This window comes from Coenobita brevimanus, chromosome 104 (genome assembly GCF_032717465.1).
Source record: "Coenobita brevimanus isolate Jiangsu-jjx chromosome 104, ASM3271746v2, whole genome shotgun sequence".
In the NCBI taxonomy this organism is placed as follows: domain Eukaryota; kingdom Metazoa; phylum Arthropoda; class Malacostraca; order Decapoda; family Coenobitidae; genus Coenobita; species Coenobita brevimanus.
This window is the reverse complement of record NC_137057.1, coordinates 45,543,730-45,564,993: the sequence shown is the minus strand read 5'-3', so window position 1 is coordinate 45,564,993 and position 21,264 is coordinate 45,543,730. Positions and strand designations below refer to the sequence as shown.

The following is a 21,264-nucleotide window of genomic DNA, read 5'->3' as shown; positions in this document are numbered from 1 at the left end:
CAAAGAAATAATGAAGCACAAAGGGAGTACCTGTGTAAAAGATTAAAGAGGAGCCGGAGACATATTCCTTCAAGCAGTGGCACTGGCTTTGCTCCTGGTTATACAAACATCCCAAACTCTTTCCTTGTTCACTGAAAGGAGGATGGTGGTGTGCAGGAAAGAAGCAACTTCAGCCTGTAGTATGATGCTGTAATTACTTGCACATGAGGCTGGGACTGCAAGAACAACAATGCAAGGATAAATGGATACCAGTAATTACAAAGAACAATAACAACAACAAGAATGGAAAGATAAAAGGATAATTACATACAAGATAGGGCCAATTCACACCACCCATTTTGGTTCCAACAGGCAGTCCGGCAGCTAGACACCGTCGAGATTTCTTACATGCATTCTAATGTAACTGTTCACATGACCCGTCAAGATGACAGCGACAGCCATCTGTCAGCCGACCAACATGTCACTGATATCTTCTCGAGAAATCGTGGCTGTCTAGCTGGTGACCTGATGCCGGCCTGACGGGTTGGTGATGGCTCATGTGAATGAGGACATGTTGCATGCCCATCCATTCCATGACTCGGAATTACTGCCTTGTCCATGTAGATAACACATACAGTTCATTGTCTGGCATCATGGACGAAAGGCTGATCGAACTTGTGCGTTCTTATGAAGAGTTATTTGATATGACTAACAAGAAGTACTGATTATCTGCATGAAGATAAGATATGGAAAGTGATTGACGAGGAAGTAAACAAACCAGGTGAGTGTGTCATTAGTTTATTATACATGAAATTGTTGGGTCTGGTTAGTACTTGGATGGGTGACCGTCTGGGAACACCAGATGCTGTTGGCATCCCTACGTCAAGTGGGGTTGGTGGAGGATTAGTGCCCCTCCCTGTAAAACAATTAACTCTAAGCCCTTGGCCACCCTGTCTGGGATACATGGCGTCTGGCAATGAATGAATGAATGAATCTTTGCCGGTAAAATTCAGTTTTTTCTGGCCTTAATACAGGATATGCTATATCACTCCCAAGGTAGTGCTCCAGCAGGACTACTGAAAATATTTACCTCATCATCTGCTAGTTCTTTTATACAGGATCCAGATCTCCCTCGAACTTTCTCTTTTTCAGTGACTGGTGTACCCATAACCTTTTCCTCTTTCCACGAACTTTTTCTTCCTCCTCCTCTTCTAATAGTAGAGCAATTGCCACCAAATTCCTTAGAGACCGACCGGTTATGATTATCAAGCAACAATGAGCCTACACTGAATGACGATGCTGGACGGACCCGAAACACATCATGTGAATACACAACATTCTGACAGCGTCAAGCCGGCGGCCTGCCTGTCGGAACCAAAACAGATCATGTGAATTGGGCCATAATAGGATAACTAATAATAATCATAATAAGAAAAAACCATGAGTGCAGCAAATCTTTATCAACATTATTTACATCAACCTGAGTGTCATGCTAAAAATACAGCTGTCATCTTTGCATTATGTATGATCCAAATGTCACATAACAACAGCACATCAGTTCAAACACATTCCCTATATCTTGTAATGTTCAAAATTCCTGTCATCCCCAACAAAATGCAAAGTCCTAGTCAATATTTTCTTATGCGGCTTGAGTTCTATGTAATGGAGTCTAATTCACTGGATTATAGAGCTGGAGAGGGAGACCCAGTAACACAGGCATCCCTCAGTTCCCTCCCCACCTCATAAAAGGGGACGGTGGACTGCCAGAGAGGGGTAAGTTCAGTCTGCAGTCTACCAGGTTTGCCTTTCAGATGAACCTGGGACTACAGCTATTAGCCTACTACTATTATTCATGTTTTAAGAGATATCACTACATCATGACATGGTTTTGTAACAATCTACAGAACCACCAGTGTATGTATGTATGCATGAATGTATGTATATCCTCATCAACCTAACCTTGTCACCCACTTACATGAGGTAGTCGAAATACAGGAATGGGAGCAAAACAGCACAGAAATATCAGAACTATTAAAAGCGTCCAGTAAAAATGCATCACATATCCATCCACTCATCAGTTACGTCCCTGACACTCATTACCTCATCTCATAATCCAAATAATTCACATAATATTGCACTTGATAATGTCTGGGGCAGAGCCATTCCACCAACCCAAAGGTTTTGAGAAAGCGTACAACTCTTGTCATAAGCATCTCCATAAATATACGTATGTATCATAGTGTACTGCAATACCATTCTGTCCATTCTGGACCGTTACCTAAAGACTGGAAAACAGCAAGTATTGTGCCAATCTTTAAGGGAGGAGATAGGGAAGATCCACTCAATTACAGACCTGTATCACTTACTAGTACTGTTTGTAAAATCTGTGAGAAAATTATCTGAAAAAGATGGATAAAGCATTTAGAAGAAAATGAAGAGATAACACCAAGACAATTTTGTTTTACGGAAGGAAGCTCATGTGTTACTAACCAAATAAGTTTCTACAGTAGGGTAACAGATGTCATATGGGGGAGGTGGTGGCTCAGTTGGTAGAGAGGTGGCCTGCAGTCCTACCGGACCCAGGATCAAATCCCCGCTGGGGCAGGGAACAGTTTAAGGATTTAAATGTGATAAATGCAGACTTTCCTGATCTACCAGAAAACCCGCCGACATGTCATAAAAATACGCCCGATAATACCAATACACCAGTCCTGTATGAGACAGCCCTAGCATGTATTCAATATGGACAGTGGGTGTTAGCGCCGAAGTGGTGACATGTAGAGGTGCATGGTGTGTAGGAGGACTACTGGGCCTTGGAAGCAGGCTGTGAAGCTTATGCTCAGAAAAAAAAAAAAAAAAGGGGGGGGTTGGGGGGGGGGAGACAGATGGGCAGATTGTGTCTATCTTGATCTCAAGAAAGCATTTGACAGGGTGCCCTATAAGAGGCTGCTGTGGAAGTTGAAGACCTTTGGAGGGGTGCATGGAAAACTATTAAAGTGGATGGGAGATTATTTGATAGGAAGGCAGATGAGAACAGTTATAAGAGACAAGGTGTCACAATGGAGAAACGTGACTAGTGAAGCACCCCAGGGCTCTGTCTTAGCCCCAGTAATGTTTCTGATTTATGTAAATGATTTACCAGAGGGTTTAAATAGTTACATGAGTATGTTCGCAGATGATGCTAAAATCACGAAACATATTAAAGGTACTGATAGTTGTAAAAGGACTTGGACAAACTCCACAGCTGGAGCCAGACTTGGAAAATGGATTTTAATGCCAAGAAGTGTCATGTATTAGAAATGGGAATGAGTGAAAAAAAGATTGCACTGGACATATAAAATGGGCAATGAGATAATTAGTAAAAGAAAAGATGAGAAAGATTTGGGAGTGATTATTCAGGATTTGTCACCAAAAAAGCATATAGAGAGAATCGTTGGAGGCACTTATGGATTACTGACCAACATGAGAATGGCTTTTAATTATATGGACGAGGAAATGCTGAGGGAGTTGATAGTGACCATATTAAGTACAAGACTCAAGTATGCGGCTGTGGTATGGTCACCTCATTTGAAGAAGCATATTGATAAACCAGAGAGGGTTCAACACATGACAACAAGGGTGATACCATGTTTAAAGGAACTCACCTACAAGGAGTGTTTAAAACTAGATTAGACAAGTGGTCGTGGGCCCTTCGGTCCCCTCGCACTTGCTCCTGCGGAGGGCTCTCGTGCTGCTATAATACACAGTATTTTAGTTATACCTGTGGAAAAAAAATTCTACAGAGATCCCATGCCAGGCGCCTGGAGCAGTGTTTTATGGTCAAAATGTGATTGCTCATTAAATATAGTAAAAGTTTTTCAATTGTGATGGGACCAAGTTTTTTCACATCAACAAATTTTTTGTGATTTTTGTGCCAATTTTGGGGCGATTTGAATGTGTAGTTTCAGCAGCCCAAAACACACACACACACACACACACACACACCTACTGCTATAGTATATTAGATAAATGTAGATATGGAGACAGGACAATATGAGCTTTGCTCAATTCCTGTATACTACAAATAGTTAAACACACACACACACACACACACACACACACACACACACACACACACACACACACACATTACTTACATTTTAAAGAAGATGACAGGATTTTTTGGACATTGTAAAATCAACTAACTCTCTGTGGATGACTTTCACAAATAATAATCATGATGTCCAGAAATAAAACTAGAGGAGGATTTCTTTCAGGTGAACAAATATCATAAAACTGTAATTAACCAGGCAATAATTATCCAGTTTATGAGACTTCTTTAGGAAATGCTTAACTTTCTCACAACAATTACCGGTACATCTTTTCATTTTACTCCTGCTACTTCCAGTCTATTTTATTCAGCTTAGAAGACCACCCCTGCAGTGATAGGATTTATGAAGGCTGCATCTCACCCCTCCAGTTCAAAATGCCAAAGCTGATTGAACTGTACGGAGACAGCAAGAGCAAATTTAACCACTTCATTCCCCTCACATATTTTATTCTTGATACCACCAGACCAATTTATTCACCTCTTGGAAGGCTTTTAGAACTTTGGGGGTTACAGACAGCCTTGATTAACCACCTTAACTACAGTACTACAGGTCCTTCCATCCATCCATCCATCCATCCACCTATCCTTCCAACGAACCATCCACCCTTCTATCTGCCCAATCTAGTATTGCCCCATCAGGAACATAAGGACCCAGGGTTAGGCTTCTTGGTCCAGGGATATTAGGCAAGTGACCAGTTCCTAACCCCTGAGTGGCATTGTGTGTGCAATAAACTCCAGCTACCACTCATATGAACCCTTATGGGCCACATACAGTTGCAGTGCCTTAACCCAGACCACCAGGCATCTAAAGAACATATAAAGGCAATGGGGCTAATTACACAGCATAATGGACCACCCCTGATCTCCCTGCAGGCAACAATAAACAGTTCCATAAAGGGGAAAGTATTCAGGAGCAACAGAGGAGAAGTTCTTCCATTCATTCATCATCCATTTCTTCTGTCCCATCAGCTGTGGGGGCCTGGGGCTGGGCTACTCACTCCTGACATTTAAGGTGAGGGTGACCTGCCTCAGTCACCCTTAAGTGGCATTATGAGAGTGATAAACCCCAACCAGCCCTCTCTCTCTCTCTCTCCAATCATCATCGCCACTACACTCATTATCAAAATAATCACTACTATCAATGTTATAATAATTTGGTGCAGCTTAATCCATGACACCACCAGGTACCACGCTCCTTCCCAAGCTGAATAAAATGGCCAGTCAGCAACACAAATAAACCAAATAATAAGTCACCTAACTGAATCAATTAAAATATCTATTTAAAATATACAACACAGTAATGAAGCTGTTAACCATTATACTTTCTTTAAGTCTAATAATTCTTTCTCCTTCTCAGTGCCTTCGTACAGTGCCTTCTTCTGCATGGCTGACTGGAGCTGCCCCATGTTGAACTTCTGCTGTGCAAAGTTGTATCGACAGTACAACCTGAAAGTAAACAAAGTGGGGAATGGGGGATAGAGGCTAATGAAAGGTCTCTCTCTCTCTCCAATCATCATCACCACTGCACTCATTATCAAAATCATCACTACTATCAATGTTGTTATAATATGAAGAAGCTATACCTAGATGCTGAAACCTATTTGCAAAACATAAAACAGATTCTGCCCAACGTGGACCCTTTACAAGAAGTGTGTGCAACTCTTCAATTAAATATATTCATGGCAAGGTGAAATAATAATCTATCTATCTATCCATCTATTTATTGCCAGATCCCTCAATCCTATAAGGGGCGACCACAAACAAATCGCCTCCATGTCATCCTGTTCAATGCTATTTCACTGCCCTGCTCCCAGCTCACACCCTCCTCTCTCATATACTTCTCCACTCCATCCCCCCATCTCTTCCTCGGCCTCCCCCTCCCTCTCCCCCCCTCCACCTCACTCGCATACACTCTCCTCATTACTCTATTGCTCTCCATCCTCTCCATATGGCCAAACCACCTCAGTGTATTTCTCCTAATGCTTTCTATCACATCCACATCCACACCACAACGCTCCTTCACTTCCTCATTTGTCAGTCTGTCACTCCACGTAACTCCACAGGCTCCTCTCAAATAACTCATTTCCACTGCTCTCACTCTTGTGTCCTTCCAACAACGTCCAAGCTTCACTTCCATACGTTAGAGTTGGTATCACAATACTGTCATGTAGTAACTCTTTCACTTCCATGCTCACTTCCCTGTTTCTTATCACTGCTTTCAAAGAACCAGCAACCTTTCTTCCCTGTTGCACCTTTTCAAGCACTTCATCCTCCAAATTTCCATCCTTACCCATCACACTACCCAAGTACTTAAATGCATTCACATTTTCCATTTCTTCCTCATCCAGCCTCACTGTACATTCAGTGGCTTCATATCTCTCGAAGACAATAACTTTACTCTTCCCTCTAAACACTGCCCTCTCTCATTAGGGACATTCCAACATCCACTGCCCTACCTTGTATCTCTTTTATAACCCCATCCATATACAGATTGAACAACCATGGAGACATGACACATCCCTGTTTCAATCCAACCTTCAAAAAGAAAAATTCACTTAGTTCACCATCCACACACACTGCAGCCTTAGCACCATCATACATACTCTTCACAGCATTCAACAACTTCCCATTTACTCCATATATTCTTAATACTTTCCACAATCCTTGTCTATCCACCCTGTCATATGCTTTCTCCAAATCCATGAAGGCTGCATACAACTTCTTTCGCTTCTCTAGGAACTTTTCCACTAAAGACCTGAGAATGAATATCTGATCTACACAACCTCTTCCCTTCCTAAAACCCCCCTGTTCTTCTTCAACTAATTCCTCTGTTATTTCCCTGACTCTTTCAATAAGTATCCTACCATACACTTTTCCAATTACACTAAGATGACAAATGCCACACTTCTTTTTTCCCCCTTTCCTCTGATTAATTATACCTGATTTCTAATCACCCAGGACTCTACCTTCCTCCCAGGCCAATCTGCACATCTTCCGTATCCATTTTACTACTCCCTCTCCCCCATGCTGCAGCATTTCACCACACACTCCATCAATTCCTGGGGCTTTCCCCATTTTGACTTTCTTCATACTTCCATCTCACCTCCATCCTTCTCCCAGCCATTCCTGAGCCACTTATAATCGCATTACTTTCATTCTCTACGTTCAACAATTCCTTAAAGTGTTCTCTCCATCTACTCACTTTTCCTCCGTTCTCCACAAGCAAAATCTACCATTTTCATCTTTCACTCCCTAACTAACTTCTTTGGCACCCTGTCTAACTCTCTTTACCTCTTTCCAGAACATTTTCTTACATTCCCTCCACTTTACACTCAAATAATCATCATCATCATCATCATCATCATCTGGACCTCCTTTCCCACCCAAGAGCAGGGTGAGGAGTGGCAATGTCCAGACAGCACAAACTTGCCCAATCCAAATAGGCCACACTTCCATTCACTCATCATTCAAGCCCCCGGAATCCTGGATCTACTGGATATGTCAAAAACATTCACCACATTCTGCAGCTTCACAGAAACGTATCCAACTGAGTCAATCCGGACGTTGCCATGCTCACAAGGGGTGCCAAAATCCCTGATCATGCACTTCTCCTCACAACATTAATCCAGCCAGTTCGATCTCTTGTCAGTTCCCTAGCCTCACCGACTTCCAAACCTCTCTTCCTCAAACACTCATCCACCATATCTCTCCACCTTCTCCTTGGCCTACCTCACCTCCTCCCTCCTTCAAATTCACTCAGGTATACCTTTTTCACCACTCTATTGTTATCCATTCTTTCCACATGACCATACCATCTCAGGACACTCTCTTCGATTCTGATGTCCACTGACTTCCTCACTCCACACCTTTCAAGAATCACATTATTTTGTATCCTATCCACCCTCTGTACTCCACATACATTCCTCAGCAGTCCCATCTCCACTGCTCTTACTCTTGACTTTTCATTTTCATGCCACACCATAGTCTCACACTCATATGTTAAAGCTGGAACTAATACTCCAACATGTATGCCTCATGCAGCTGCAACACTCAAGCCTCTGTTTCTTATCAAGGCGTTCATTGCACCAGCTACTTTTCTTCCTTGTGTCACTCTACTTTCATCTTCTTTTGCACATTTTCCTCTCTTTTCTATCACTGTACCCAAGTATTTGAACTCTCTCACCAATTCCAGTCTCTCTCCATTCACAGTGACATCACATTGGGAGTCACCTTCTCTCTCAATAACGATCACTTTACTCTTCTCTACATTTTCTCTCAAGGAACGACGCTCACAAACATCAACAAAACTCTGCACTAGCCTACCAAGTTCTTGTCCAGCACTTGCAAGCAATACTGCATCATCAGCATACAACAAATTTGAGATATTCCATCTATCATCATTAATTACCAACGCCATCCCTCTCTCCATTACTTGTGTTTTTACTTCTCTCATCACCCCATCCAAATATATATTGAACAACCATGGGGACCTCACACAACCTTGTTGCATGCCCACACCGATCGCGAACCATTCACTTAGATGCCCATTAACCCTTACGCATGCGCTGCTACCATCATAAAAACTCTTGACAGCACCTAGCAGCTTACCATCTACACCATTTATTAAGACTGAAGATGACAAAACAAAATAAGTTTCAAAGCAAGCCTGAGGACAGTAAATCACCCATGGGGATGAGTGTGGGTTCATGGAATGTGGGAAGTTTGAGGGGAAGAGCAGGGAAAGTCGTTGAGGCATTCAGTGGGAGGTGGGTGGATGTGGCGTGTTTGCAGGAAGTCCGGTACAGGGGTGGATCAGCCAGAAAGATTGTTGGGAAGGACTGTTGCTATAAGTTGTTTTGGCAGGGGGGGACAGACGGATATGGAGGTGTTGGTGTGATGGTTGCGGAGAAATGGGTGGAATATGTTATGAATGTTTTGAGAGTAAGCAATACGATATTGGCAGTGAAAATTCTGTTGGGATGAAAGATAGCTGCGATTATATCGGCATATGCTCCACAGGCAGGATTGGATGAATCAGAGAAAGATAGATTTTGGGATGATTTAATACGTGTAGTGGGTGGTATGCGGGATGATGAGATAGTTATTTTGGGAGGGGACTTAAATGGTCATGTAGGTGAAGCAGCACAAGGTTATGAAGGAGTGCATGGGGGATGTGCGTATGGTCTAAGGAATGCAGAAGGGGAAAGGATACTCGAGTTTGGGGAGGCAACGGACATGATTGTGTGCAACACATATTTTAGGAAAAGAGACAGTAGGTTAATTACGTGAGAGTCTGGGGGAAATAGCAGTCAGATAGATTATTTTCTGGTTAGGAGGGCCGATAGGAGGTTAGTGAGGGATGTTAAAGTTATAGGAAGTGAGGAGTGTGTGCAGCAGCACAAACTATTGATTTGTGATATGGTGCTTAAAGAACAAGGGATGAAAAAGAGGACTTATGTACCTAGGAGGAAAATATGGAAGCTGAAAAACCAAGTAGTAAGGGATGCCTTCTACAGCGAGTTGAAGAGAGTGGTGGCTGAACAGGGAGCTGTAGACAGAGGCGTTAATGAACAGTACAGAGCCCTCAAGAACAATTTCTTGAGAGTTACTGATGTAACATGCATCTGGACAAGAGGACCACCAAGACATAAAGTAACCTGGTGGTGGGATGAGGGTGTAGAAGCTGCAATTAAGGAGAAAAGAAGGCTTTTCCGGGAATGGAAGAAGGGGAATGGAAGCAAAGAGGAATATTTGGCTGCCAAGCGTAGGGCTAGAAGAGAGGTATACAGGGCAAAGTCTGAGTCACAGAGACTATTACTATCTATCTATCTATCTATTGCCAGACGCCTCAATCCCGTTTGGGGTGGCCACAAACAAATCGCCTCCAAGTCGCCCTGTACCCCGCCATTTCACTCCCCTGCTCCCAGCTCACACCCCCCTCTCTCATATACCTCTCCACCCCATCCGTCCATCTCATCCTCAGCCTCCCCCTCCCTCTTTCCCCCTCCACCTCACTCACATACACTCTCTTCGTCAGTCTTTCACCCTCCATCCTCTCCACATGGCCAAACCACCTCAGTGTGTTCCTCATAACGCTTCCTATCACATCCACATCAACACCACAACGCTCCTTTATATCCTCATTCGTCAGCCTGTCTCTCCATGTGACTCAACAGGCTCCTCTTAAATAACTCATTTCCACTGCTCTCACTCTTGACTTGTGTCCTTCCAACAATGTCCAAGCTTCACTTCCGTACGTTAGAGTTGGTATCACAATACTGTCATGTAGTAACTTCTTCACTTCCATGCTCACTTCCCTGTTTCTTATCACTGCTTTCAAGGAACCAGCAACCTTTCTTCCCTGCTGTACCCTTTCAAGCACTTCACCCTCCAAACCTCCATCCTTACTCATCACACTACCCAAGTACTTAAACGTACTCACATTTTCCAATTCCTCACCATCCAACCTTGCTGTACATTCACTGACTTCACCTCTCTCAAAGACCATCACTTTACTCTTCCCTACATTCACCTTTAGATTCCGTTTGTTACACACTCTCCCAAACTCATCCACCAAGCCTTGCAGCTCCCCTTCGTCTTCACTCAACAACACAGTATCATCTGCAAACAACAGTACAGGGAGTTTCCAAACACTATCCTCTCTCACCAGGGCCACTCCAACATCCACTACCCTACCTTGTACCTCTTTTATTACCCCATCCATGTACAGATTGAACAACCATGAAGACATGACACATCCCTGTTTCAACCCAACCTTCAAAGAGAAAAATTCACTTAGTTCACCATCCACATGCACTGCAGCCTTCGCAACGTCGTACATACTCTTCACAGCATTCAACAACTTCCCATCTACTCCATATATTCTTAACACTTTCCACAATCCTTGTCTATCCACCCTGTCATATGCTTTCTCCAAATCCATTACTTGATAACCTAAATCATGGGGAAAGGAAAAATATATTTAGGGTGGCAGGTCAGGTGAAGAGGGATAATTGGGATATTATAGGTGAGCAGTGTATGAAGAATGATGAAGGAAGGGTAGTGGTGAACAGTGAGGATATTAAAGATGCATGGAGAGAGCATTATAACCGGTTGTTGAATGAGGAGTTTGACTGGGACAGGGAAGGTTTGGAGCCAGCAGATCCAGTGTCTGGCCCTTGGCCTTTGATTGATACTGCTACTGTGAGTGAGGCAATACGCAGGATGAGGGTGGGGAAGGCAGCAGGTGTGTCTGGGTTGGCTGCCGAAATGTTGAAGGCCTCAGGCGATATAGGGGTGAGTTTAGTCACTGACCTGATAAATAGGATTATTTATGAGTGTGTTGTCCCGGATGATTGGCTGAAGAGTGTAACTGTAAATGTGTATAAAGGGAAGGGTGATGCCCTGGAAAGAGGAAAGTATAGAGGTATGAAGCTTTTAGATCAGATAATGAAGGTAATGGAGAGAGTTTTAGAAGGTATGATTAGAGAAAGAGTGAATATTGATGAGATGCAGTTTGGGTTTATGCCAGGCAGGGGGACCACTGATGCCATATTCATTGTTCGACAGCTTCAGGAAAAATATATTGGTAGGAGAAGGGATCTTTATTTTGTTTTTGTTGATTTGGAAAAGGCCTTTGACAGAGTCCCTAGAGAGGTGGTGAAGTGGGCAATGAGAAAGCTTGGCTTGGAGGAGTGGCTGGTTAGGGTGGTTATAGCTATGTATGTGGGTGCTCACACCCAGGTGAGAGTGAATGGAGATTTGAGTGATGAGTTTTCCGTGAATGTTGGTGTGCATCAGAGGTCAGTCTTGAGTCCCATGTTGTTTATCATGGTACTTGAAGCCCTTTCACGTGACTTTAGAAATGGACTCCCGTGGGAGTTGTTGTATGCTGATGATTTGGTGTTGATTGCAGAGAATGAAAGGGAGGCAGAGGAAAGGTTTAGCAAGTGGAGAGATGGTATGGGGCAAAAGGGTTTAAGGGTAAATGCAGATAAAACAAAAGTGATGATATCTAGAGTTGGTGGCAGTACTGTCAAAGACGAGGGAGAGTGGCCATGTGCAGTTTGCCACAAGGGCGTGGGAAGTAATTCCATCTTGTGCGGTGTGTGTGATAAATGGGTGCATAAGAGATGTAGTGGTATCAGAGGTAGACTGCGAGATAATGCTGATTTTATGTGTACGGCGTGCCGGGGTGAGCAGGTGGAGATCGTCAAACGTGAAAGGATTGAACTTGCTGGTGAATCTCTTGAGTGTGTGGAAGAGTTTTGTTATTTGGGAGACATGTTGTGTGCTGGAGGTGGGGCTGGAGCTAGCTCTGTGGCTATGGTGAGAAGTGGTTGGAAGAAGTTCAGGGAGCTCTTGCCTCTCCTGACATTGAGAGGGCTCTCCCTAGGTGCTAAGAGGTCTTTGTATGCAGCATGTGTTAGGAGTGTAATGCTGTATGGCAGTGAGACCTGGGCAGTGATGGAGGAAGATATTCGCCGGCTCAGATGTACAGAAATGACAATGATTAGGTGGATGTGCAGTGTGTCCCTGCATCCAAGGCCTGGAGGGGCTGGGTTTACAATGGAAGAGTTGAGAGGTAGGATGGGACTGGAGTGTATTGGTGTTGTGATGAGGAAAGGTAGATTGAGGTGGTTTGGACATGTGGAGAGGATGGGGGATGATAATTGGGTGAGGAAGGTGAGAAGTGTTAATATTGGGGGTGGGGTTATGAGGGGTAGACCGAGAAAGACATGGGACGAGGTCATTAAGTGTGACCTTAGGGTTAAGGGACTGAACAGGGAGGCTGCAATGGATCGTGCAGCGTGGAGAGCCGCCATTAGGTGATCAAGGCCGACACATGCAAGCATGTTGGAGCCTTTAAAAACGAAAACGAAAAACGAAAACCATACATGTGTAAAACTTTCCACAATCCCTCTCTGTCTACTTTGTTGTATGCTTTTTCCAGATCCATGAGTGCCATAAACACCTTATGGTCCTTCTCATAAGCCTTCTCTGCTATCTGTCTCACTGCAAATACTTGATCCACACATCCTATGCCACTCCTAAAGCCACCCTGTTCATCACTCACTAGGACTTCTGATATCTCTTACTTTTTCTATAATAATTCTTCCATATACCTTCCCTACCACACTCAACTTATGCCACAATAATTCTTGCACTCACTTCACTCACCTTTATTTTTGTACAGGGGTACAATCACAGCCTTTTTCCACTCTGCAGGCACAGTTTCACTCATCCATGCCTTCTTACATATCTCCAACAAGCACTTCATTTCACTCTCTCCACTACACTTAAGCATCTCTGCATACACCTCATCAACCCCAGCTGCTTTCCCATTTTTCAGTTGTTTCATAGCGCTCTTCACCTGTGCAAGTGTCACGTCTCCTGGCACTACATTCCTTCTCTGCACACCCCCAAAACCAATCATGTTTACAGCCGCTTTGCTCCCTCTTTTCGCATTCATCAGGCTTTCAAAATATTCTTTCCATCTGGTCCTTACTTCATCTCCATGGGTTAGTAACCTACCACCTGCATCCGTCACACCATCACATTTCTTTTCGCTTTCACTTCTACATTTCCGCACCTCTTTCCAGAATAACTTAATATTTTCAGAGTAGCTCTCATTCATTTTTCTTCCTAGATCATCATTTTCCTCCTTTTTCCTCTTCACTAGTCTCTTTACGTGCATCTTGCTCTCGATATACTCAGTTCTTATTTCAACTAAACCCCTGTCCTGTAACCACTTTAGCCACATTTTCCTCTTTTCCTCCACCACTCTCTCAACCTCCTCATCCCACCATGCCGTACCCTTCTTTTTTGTTGATACTCTTGCCACACCACACACCACTTTAGCATTCCTAACTAAGCAATCCCTATATGCATTCCACAGGCTGTCCAGATCCAGTTCATTCCAATTCAGTAATTCTAACTCGTCCTCTACTTTGGTCCTGTATTCATCTGCCATTTCTTTGATCCTCAGCTTCTCAACTTTCAGTCTTTCTCCCTGACTGCTCCTCTCTCTCTTGATCCACCTCACTCCTCTCAGCTTAATCTTGCATACCGCAATCATATGATCTGACAGACCTCCACATCATCCTCTCACAGCCCTCGTATCAGCAACCATTCCCATCATCGACCTCTCTACGAGCATGTAATCAATCAGGCTTCTTTCAACACGATCCCCGTTTCCTCTATACCACGTATATCTATGTGCATCTTTGTGTTTGAAATACGAATTACAAATGCACAACCTCCTCTCCTGACACACATCCTTTAGTCGATGCCCATTATCATTTTCTCCTGGTACTCCATAGCAACCCATTATGTCATCCTCAGGACCAGTGCCTACTCTTCCATTCATGTCCCCCATCACGATCACTTTATAATAAGCTCCTGGGCATTTCTTCCTCTACTTCACCCAGCTCATCCCAAAACCTGTCTTTCTCTCTCTCACTCCTGTCCTCACACGGTGCAAACACTACAATCACTGCCACTTTCACCTTCTCAGACTTGAACTTGACATACATACACCTCAAGCTGACACATTTGTAGTTTCTCATTCCACTCTGGGGGCGCGGTAGCACAGTGGAAGCGCGCCGGACTCGTAATCGGGGGATTGCGAGTTCGAGCCTCGCCCAGGCTGCCGTGCCGGGAGTGGTAGCTCGCTCCTGTAACCCTAGCAGGGCTATATAGTCCAATACAGGGCTTAGCTCGGGGGAACTCCATTTCTCCCATTTCATTCCACTCTGCCACACCTCATTCATCAACAAAGCAACTCCTTCCTTACATCATCCTCTCCCATTCATTCCCAATCTTACACATTTCACACCCTCCCACTCCTCCACTTTGGACCCTTTCATCTTCGTTTCACACAATGCCATCACAGCATATCTCGCACTCTTGAACACATTCACCACTTCCACCCTCTTGCTCTCCTCATTCACATCTCTAACATTCCACGTGGCCATGCGAGTCTGCCCATTTGGTTGGGGCCCTGAGCAGATTTTGGGACCTCTGAGGCTCTCTGAAACGACTACCATGATTAAGTGAATTTGGATAGGGGAATCTGGGGGACACTTAACCCTGCCAGAAACCCCGGTTATATGGTTACCACCCAGCGTAGTAAATTGTTTCCTAGGGACAGGAAACCATTTGGCTTGTCACTCAGTGTTGAGTTCATATGGACCAATAATAATAATAATAATAATAATAATAATAATCTATCCATCTATCTATCTAACTACTATCTCTCTCTCTCTCTCTAAAAGAGCTGCATTGTTTGTTTCCTTGTCCTTCAATCATGCCTTCATCAAGGGCAAGAGACCCCCAGACCCATATATATTTTGCATCAGGGTGACCCAAGGATGGTTATAGGCAGGTCAAAGTTCAGATCTGGGCCATTTGTGGTCAATGCTAGTGTTCGCCTTTTTGGTCTGGGCAATGCCGGATACCCCTGTAGCCCAAATTTTGGCATGGAGCTTCAAGTGACCTCCAGTTCTAACATAGGCTATGTGAGGCTGACCTCTGAGGGCAATTGATGTCAAAGGTCAGAGGTCATTTGAGGTCACTGGTAATTGTAAACAAGTGCGTGCAAATACTGCACATTAGTCTGCAAAAGCTAAAATAGGAAGTTCCTGGAGCTGTTATAATCCCTCTTCAAATGCATAAGAGGTATATACATGGTCTTTCTGGAGTAGAAAGAAAGACTGAAGTAGAACAAATAGGATTAGAGTGTTCATCTTTTTGGCCTGGCAATGCCGGGTACCCCAGCAAGTAATAATAATAATAATAATAATAATTAATAATAATTATAATAATAATAATAATAAAAATGATAATAATAACCAGAAAGCGCTCAGAGAGAGCATACCTCTGCCAGTGTCACTGCCATTAAAATGGATTTGGATCTGGATCCAAGGATATAGGATCCAGATCTGGATCAGTCCCAAAATTTAATAAATTGTTTCTTAATCCATGGAGCACCTTTCCACAATATGTAATGGAAATTCATGGACAACTTTTGGAGACATTGCGTGGATACTCCGGATCCAGATCCGCCCCCAAATTTAAGCAACTGTTTCTTGGTCCATGGCCCACCTTTCCACAAAATTTCATTGAAATTCATTGAGAACATTTGAATATATTGTGCGGGTTTACTCCGGATCCATCCCAAAATTTAATCCTGTCTTCCATGGCCCATGCCCCATCCTTCCATAAAATTTCATCAAAATCCATTCATAACTTTTTTTAGTAATCCCGGATCCAGATCTGTGGATATACGGCCCGGATCTGGATCCATCCCCAAATTTAATCAATTCTTTATTGGTCCATGGCGCACCTTTCCACAAAATTTCATTGAAATTCATTGAGAATTTTTGGAGATACTGTGCAGGATACTATGTCTAAAATTTAACAATTTCTTCCTTGGCCCATGGCCCACCCTTCCACAAAATTTCATCAAACTCTGTTCATAACTTTTTGAGTAATCCTGCTAACAGAAAAACAGACAAACCAATGCAGGGTAAAACTTAACCTCCTTGGCGAAAATAATAAGAGGAAGAGGAACAGGAGGAGGGCAATGGCAACGATGATAATGATGACAATAAGGATATAAATATTAAAAACATTACCTACATCATAAAAGACCCTTCCCACCCACTTAGCACCAATTAAGTACTTCAAAATATTTGCCACATGATAAGTGACAAATCTGTTTGATAGCAGGATTTCTGAGCAACACTCCACAGACTGATAAAAGATTAGCAAGCACTCTGCCACTTGAGATTAACCCTGACAATCTGGACTGTTATCTTTACTCTAACTTTGCCTAAACTTGACATCTTGCAGTCTTGAATTCTGAGCTGTAGAGATGAAAACTACAATATGCTGCTAGTCACAAAATACTGCTATGGAAAGGATGTACGGCCATAGTACCATCCTATTTTGCGGCCTTACTGTGAAATGAGTCACAAAAGGACAAAAATCTAAACCAAGTAAAGATGACAGAATTTAGATAACTTTTCCTAAGTTTCCCCCAAACCTCCCAGTAGTACCAACAATAAACAAATATGTTAGACTGAAAATGATTGACAACACCATATCCATAAAACTGGCTCAAAGTAGCAAGAATACCTTTAAAAAAGAATAAAAATAACAAGATAAAAAATATATTGCTGGACAGGATGGGTATCTAGGGCTGGTGGAGGTACTGTCAAACAAGAGAGAGAGTGGTCATGTGCATTTTGCCACAAAGGCATGGAACGTATTTTCATCTTATGCAGTACTTGTATTTGTCATATCTTGGTACATAACAGATGTAGTGGTATTAAAGGTAGACTGCAAGATAATGTTGATTTTGTGTGTATGGCAAGTCAGGGAGAGCATGTAGAAACTGTTAGATGTGAAAGAATTAATCTTGCTAGTGAGTTTCCTGAGTGTTTGGAAGAGTTTTGTTACTAAGGAGATATGTGCTGGAGGTGGGGGTGGAGTTAGCTCTGTGGCTAGAGTGAGGAGTGGCTGGAAGAAGTTCAAGGAGCTGTTGCCTCTCCTGACACAGTGAGGGCTCTCCCTCCATGCTCAGGGCTCTTTTTGTATGTGGCATGTGTTAGGAGTGTAATGCTGTATGGTAGTGAGACCTGGCCATTAATGGAAGGGGATAATCGTAGGCTCAAGCATACAGAAATGACAATGATTAAGTGGCTGTGTGATGTGTCCTTGAATGCGAGGCCTGAGGGAGCCAGGTTTACAATGGAAGAGTCGAGAGGAAGGATGGGGCTGGAGTGTATTGTTGTGATGGGGTGGGGTAGACTGAGATTATTTCTTTTTTTTAATGCAAGAAAGAAAGAACCAAGGGCCAGAAGCCTGCAAGATTGTTCCCCCCAAGAAAAAACAAAACCAAGATAACAGAGTGCCAAATTCAAGATCAGTTCATTTCGAGATGTTTAGACACACTGCATTTGAAAGACAGGAGGTCACAGGCAGCAGGAAATACAGACAGTCAAAGATGGTTCCACAACAGGTTAACTCTTGCATTAGAAAGTGGGACAGAAATGGGATGAGAGTTTGTTGCTAGACAGGTGCAATGCGCCCACCGTGGTGCTGCAGGGACGCAATCAGAAAGTTCTGCGAAGCAATGACCATCAGGCAGCGATAGAAGAGAGATAAAGATGCAACAGTGCGGTTGAAAAGATAGAGGTTTATGGGAGCCAGTAAGTGGAGGAGAGTTCATCCATCCATCCATCATCCAATCGTACATTGCCCCATAAGGAGCGTAGAAGCCCGGGGCTAGGCAAGTTAGTCCTGACAAGATGAGAGTGGTCAGCCTCACTCATCCCTGAGTGGCATTACATGAGCAATAAACCCCAACCACCCCTTGGATATAAACCTGCACCTGCTCAATCTGACTGGAGCACTTTAATTACTAACTCCGGGTCACATAATCTGCTTATCCACCCAGCATAGTAAATGGTTCCTGGTGTACAGGAAACCATTTGGCTTGTCACTCAGCGTAGAGTCACCCATAGACAAAAGGAAGAAGAAAGAATTAAGGAAAGAAAGACTGAAGAAGGAGTGTAAAGTCACCTGTAGGCAGAAAGAAGAGGAGAGAATGAAGGAAAGAAAAACAGAAGACTCCACCTTGTTGAGAAAAGCTGTATGTGGGGAGCCTCCCCACACATGAGAGTTATACTCTACACAGGGGCGAATAAAACCTATATGTAAAGTCAACAACTGAGCACAGGTAAAGAAGGCGTGGAGTTGGCTTAACACACCTAATCTCTTAGAAGCAGATTTTACAAGAGAGGCAACACGATTTTTCCATGATAAATTGCGAGACAATGAAACCCCAAGTACTTTTAAAGATGAAGTAGGACTAAGTAGGATATTGTTAAAAATAAGAGGATACTCCTGTGGAAGATTTTCACGGAATGAAAGATGGGCATATGGAGAGGCTAGGGGATGACAATTGCGTGCAGAAAGTGAGAAGTGTGAACGTTGGGGGTGGGGTTGTGAGAGGCGTCCCAACAAAGACCTGGGATGAATAAGTGTGACATCAAAGGGATGGGACTGAACAGGGAGGCTGCCAGAGATTGAGCAGCATGGACAGCCACCATTAAGTGACCAGGGCCGACACAGGTATGCATGTTGGAGCCTTTACAAATTAAACAAAATGAACCTCTTCAGTCCAGGGACAGCTCTTATATATTTTGAATACCATCACCTCCCACTCTATACCTCCAAACGAGGATGGTGGGCTAAGAAGAAGGGCAGCTTCATTCTACAGTGCACTGGGTTCACATTTTAGATGAACCTAGGACTGCTACTACTACTACTACTACTACCTGTACTACTACTACTACTTCTACTACTGCTACCATTACCACAATCATTATTTTTATTCAGCTTAGGAGAGATCCCCCAGTCTGAAGGTGTTAAATAAGCACTATCATTCATCAACCCTTGTCAACTACAGCACTGCATCATCATCATCATTACTTTTTTTCACCCATGATGGGGTGAGGCAGGGTCCAGAAAACAAGGAAAGAGAAAACACAAAAGAGGGAGGACTATGACCAGCACAACATACAAGTTCCCGGAATTCTGTCGTCAACTCACAGGCCTAAAGATTTGTACATTTTGGGAGCGTATTTTCCTTTATATGTGGTAGGTGGTGGTAATCCACTCACCTGAAGTAGTGCTGCCTACATCTTCCTTCACCTTTATCATTTTTTTCTGTGTCTGCCCTCCTCTCTTCCTATTTCTACCATCTTTCCTGTCACTTTTTAAAAACTCTTCTCTCCTTTTTGGGTGGCTTTACATTGAGTGACAAGCCTAATGGTATATAAGCAACCTACACATGTTCCCCACGTGAGCATGTTGGCTGAGGGTTAGTGTCCCTCCCCGTAAAACCACTAAATCAAAGATAAACGGCGACCCCTTACGGGACTATGGTGTCTGGATATAGATAGATAGTTAGACAGATTTTCCTTCACTGATTTATCTCATATACACCTGCCAAACAAAGTCAACCCACTAAGATGACAAATGATGAGAGCTGATCACAGAAGAATTACTTGACATCTAAGTGATACTCTGCCTGCAATTCAGTGATGTCTTTTCCCACTTTTAATAAGTCAAATCAACCAAATGATGCTGTGTTCCCTCTATAATGCATCCCCATACTGAGGCTGGTCATGGTACAGCCAATGATTTCTATCAACAGAAAGCCAAACCACATGCCAAAACCAGCTAGTTATTTCTCAATAGTTACTGGAAACTGTTGGGAAAAAAGAATCTGAAATATGTGATAAGATTTGTAACCTTGTAAGTGTCTCAGCTTGGAGTCTTATTCATGTATTGTATTTGTGGATAAATGCTTCCTGCCCAAGAGTAATGACTGTGTTGCTAGTTACCTTGTTTGTCGCCATATTTCACTTCCAATGCAATGCCTCCCATGGTCGATGGTAACTTCTCAACTACTACCTATATGTAAAAGCAAAACTCTAAGTGAAACAACTTAAAAATGAAACATGCTTCTGGTTCACAGCTAAAGCTGCTTCCATACCAAATTCTTGCTTGCATGGGCAGTGTGGCAGGAGTTTTGCATTGCTGTATTCCAAACAAGTGTTCCCACTGGACATGGGCCGTGCAGGTGACAACATCTATTGGTTACACTGATGCAGAACTTCCACCCACACTGTCAAGCATTTGATGGGGATGCAGCCTTAGAGGTTAAAAGTAAGAGATATTTTTCATTCGACTTCAAAACAATTTTTTTGTGACCAACCCCGGGCACAGGCTTCACAGCCCATTTCCAAGACCTAGTAGTCCTCCTACATACCATACACCTCCATGTCACCACTTAAGCCCTAATATCCGCCGTCCAACTTAAATACACGCTAGGACTGTCTCATACATGGCTGGTGTACTGGTATTAGCGGGGGTAGTTTTACAACACACTGGCGGGTCTTTTGGTAGATCAATGGTCCGCTTTAATGAAATTCAAATCTTTAAACTGTTCCCTGCCCCAGTTGGATTTTGAACCTGGGTCAACTGGTACTGTAGGCCACCTTTCTATTGATTTGGGCACCACCTCCCCATTCATGGTGAATTATGAGCAAGTGAAGAATAGGCGATATAGCATCAACGGCCCAGTTCAATTTGATGACAATTTTTTTTTTACTTTATTC

At 43.2% G+C, this 21,264-nt stretch overlaps 1 protein-coding gene across 1 annotated transcript in view; it reads right to left on the bottom strand.

Moving 5' to 3' along the window:
* Positions 1-5,179: 5,179 nt before the first annotated feature.
* Positions 5,180-21,264, bottom strand: part of l(3)87Df (cytochrome c oxidase assembly factor COX20 lethal (3) 87Df) — a 71,100-nt gene continuing 55,015 nt past the window's right edge. The window contains exon 4 of the mRNA XM_080285056.1: positions 5,180-5,515. Coding sequence (XP_080141182.1) covers positions 5,386-5,515 — 130 coding nt within the window. The 3' untranslated portion in view covers positions 5,180-5,385. The remainder of the gene's footprint in view (positions 5,516-21,264) is intronic.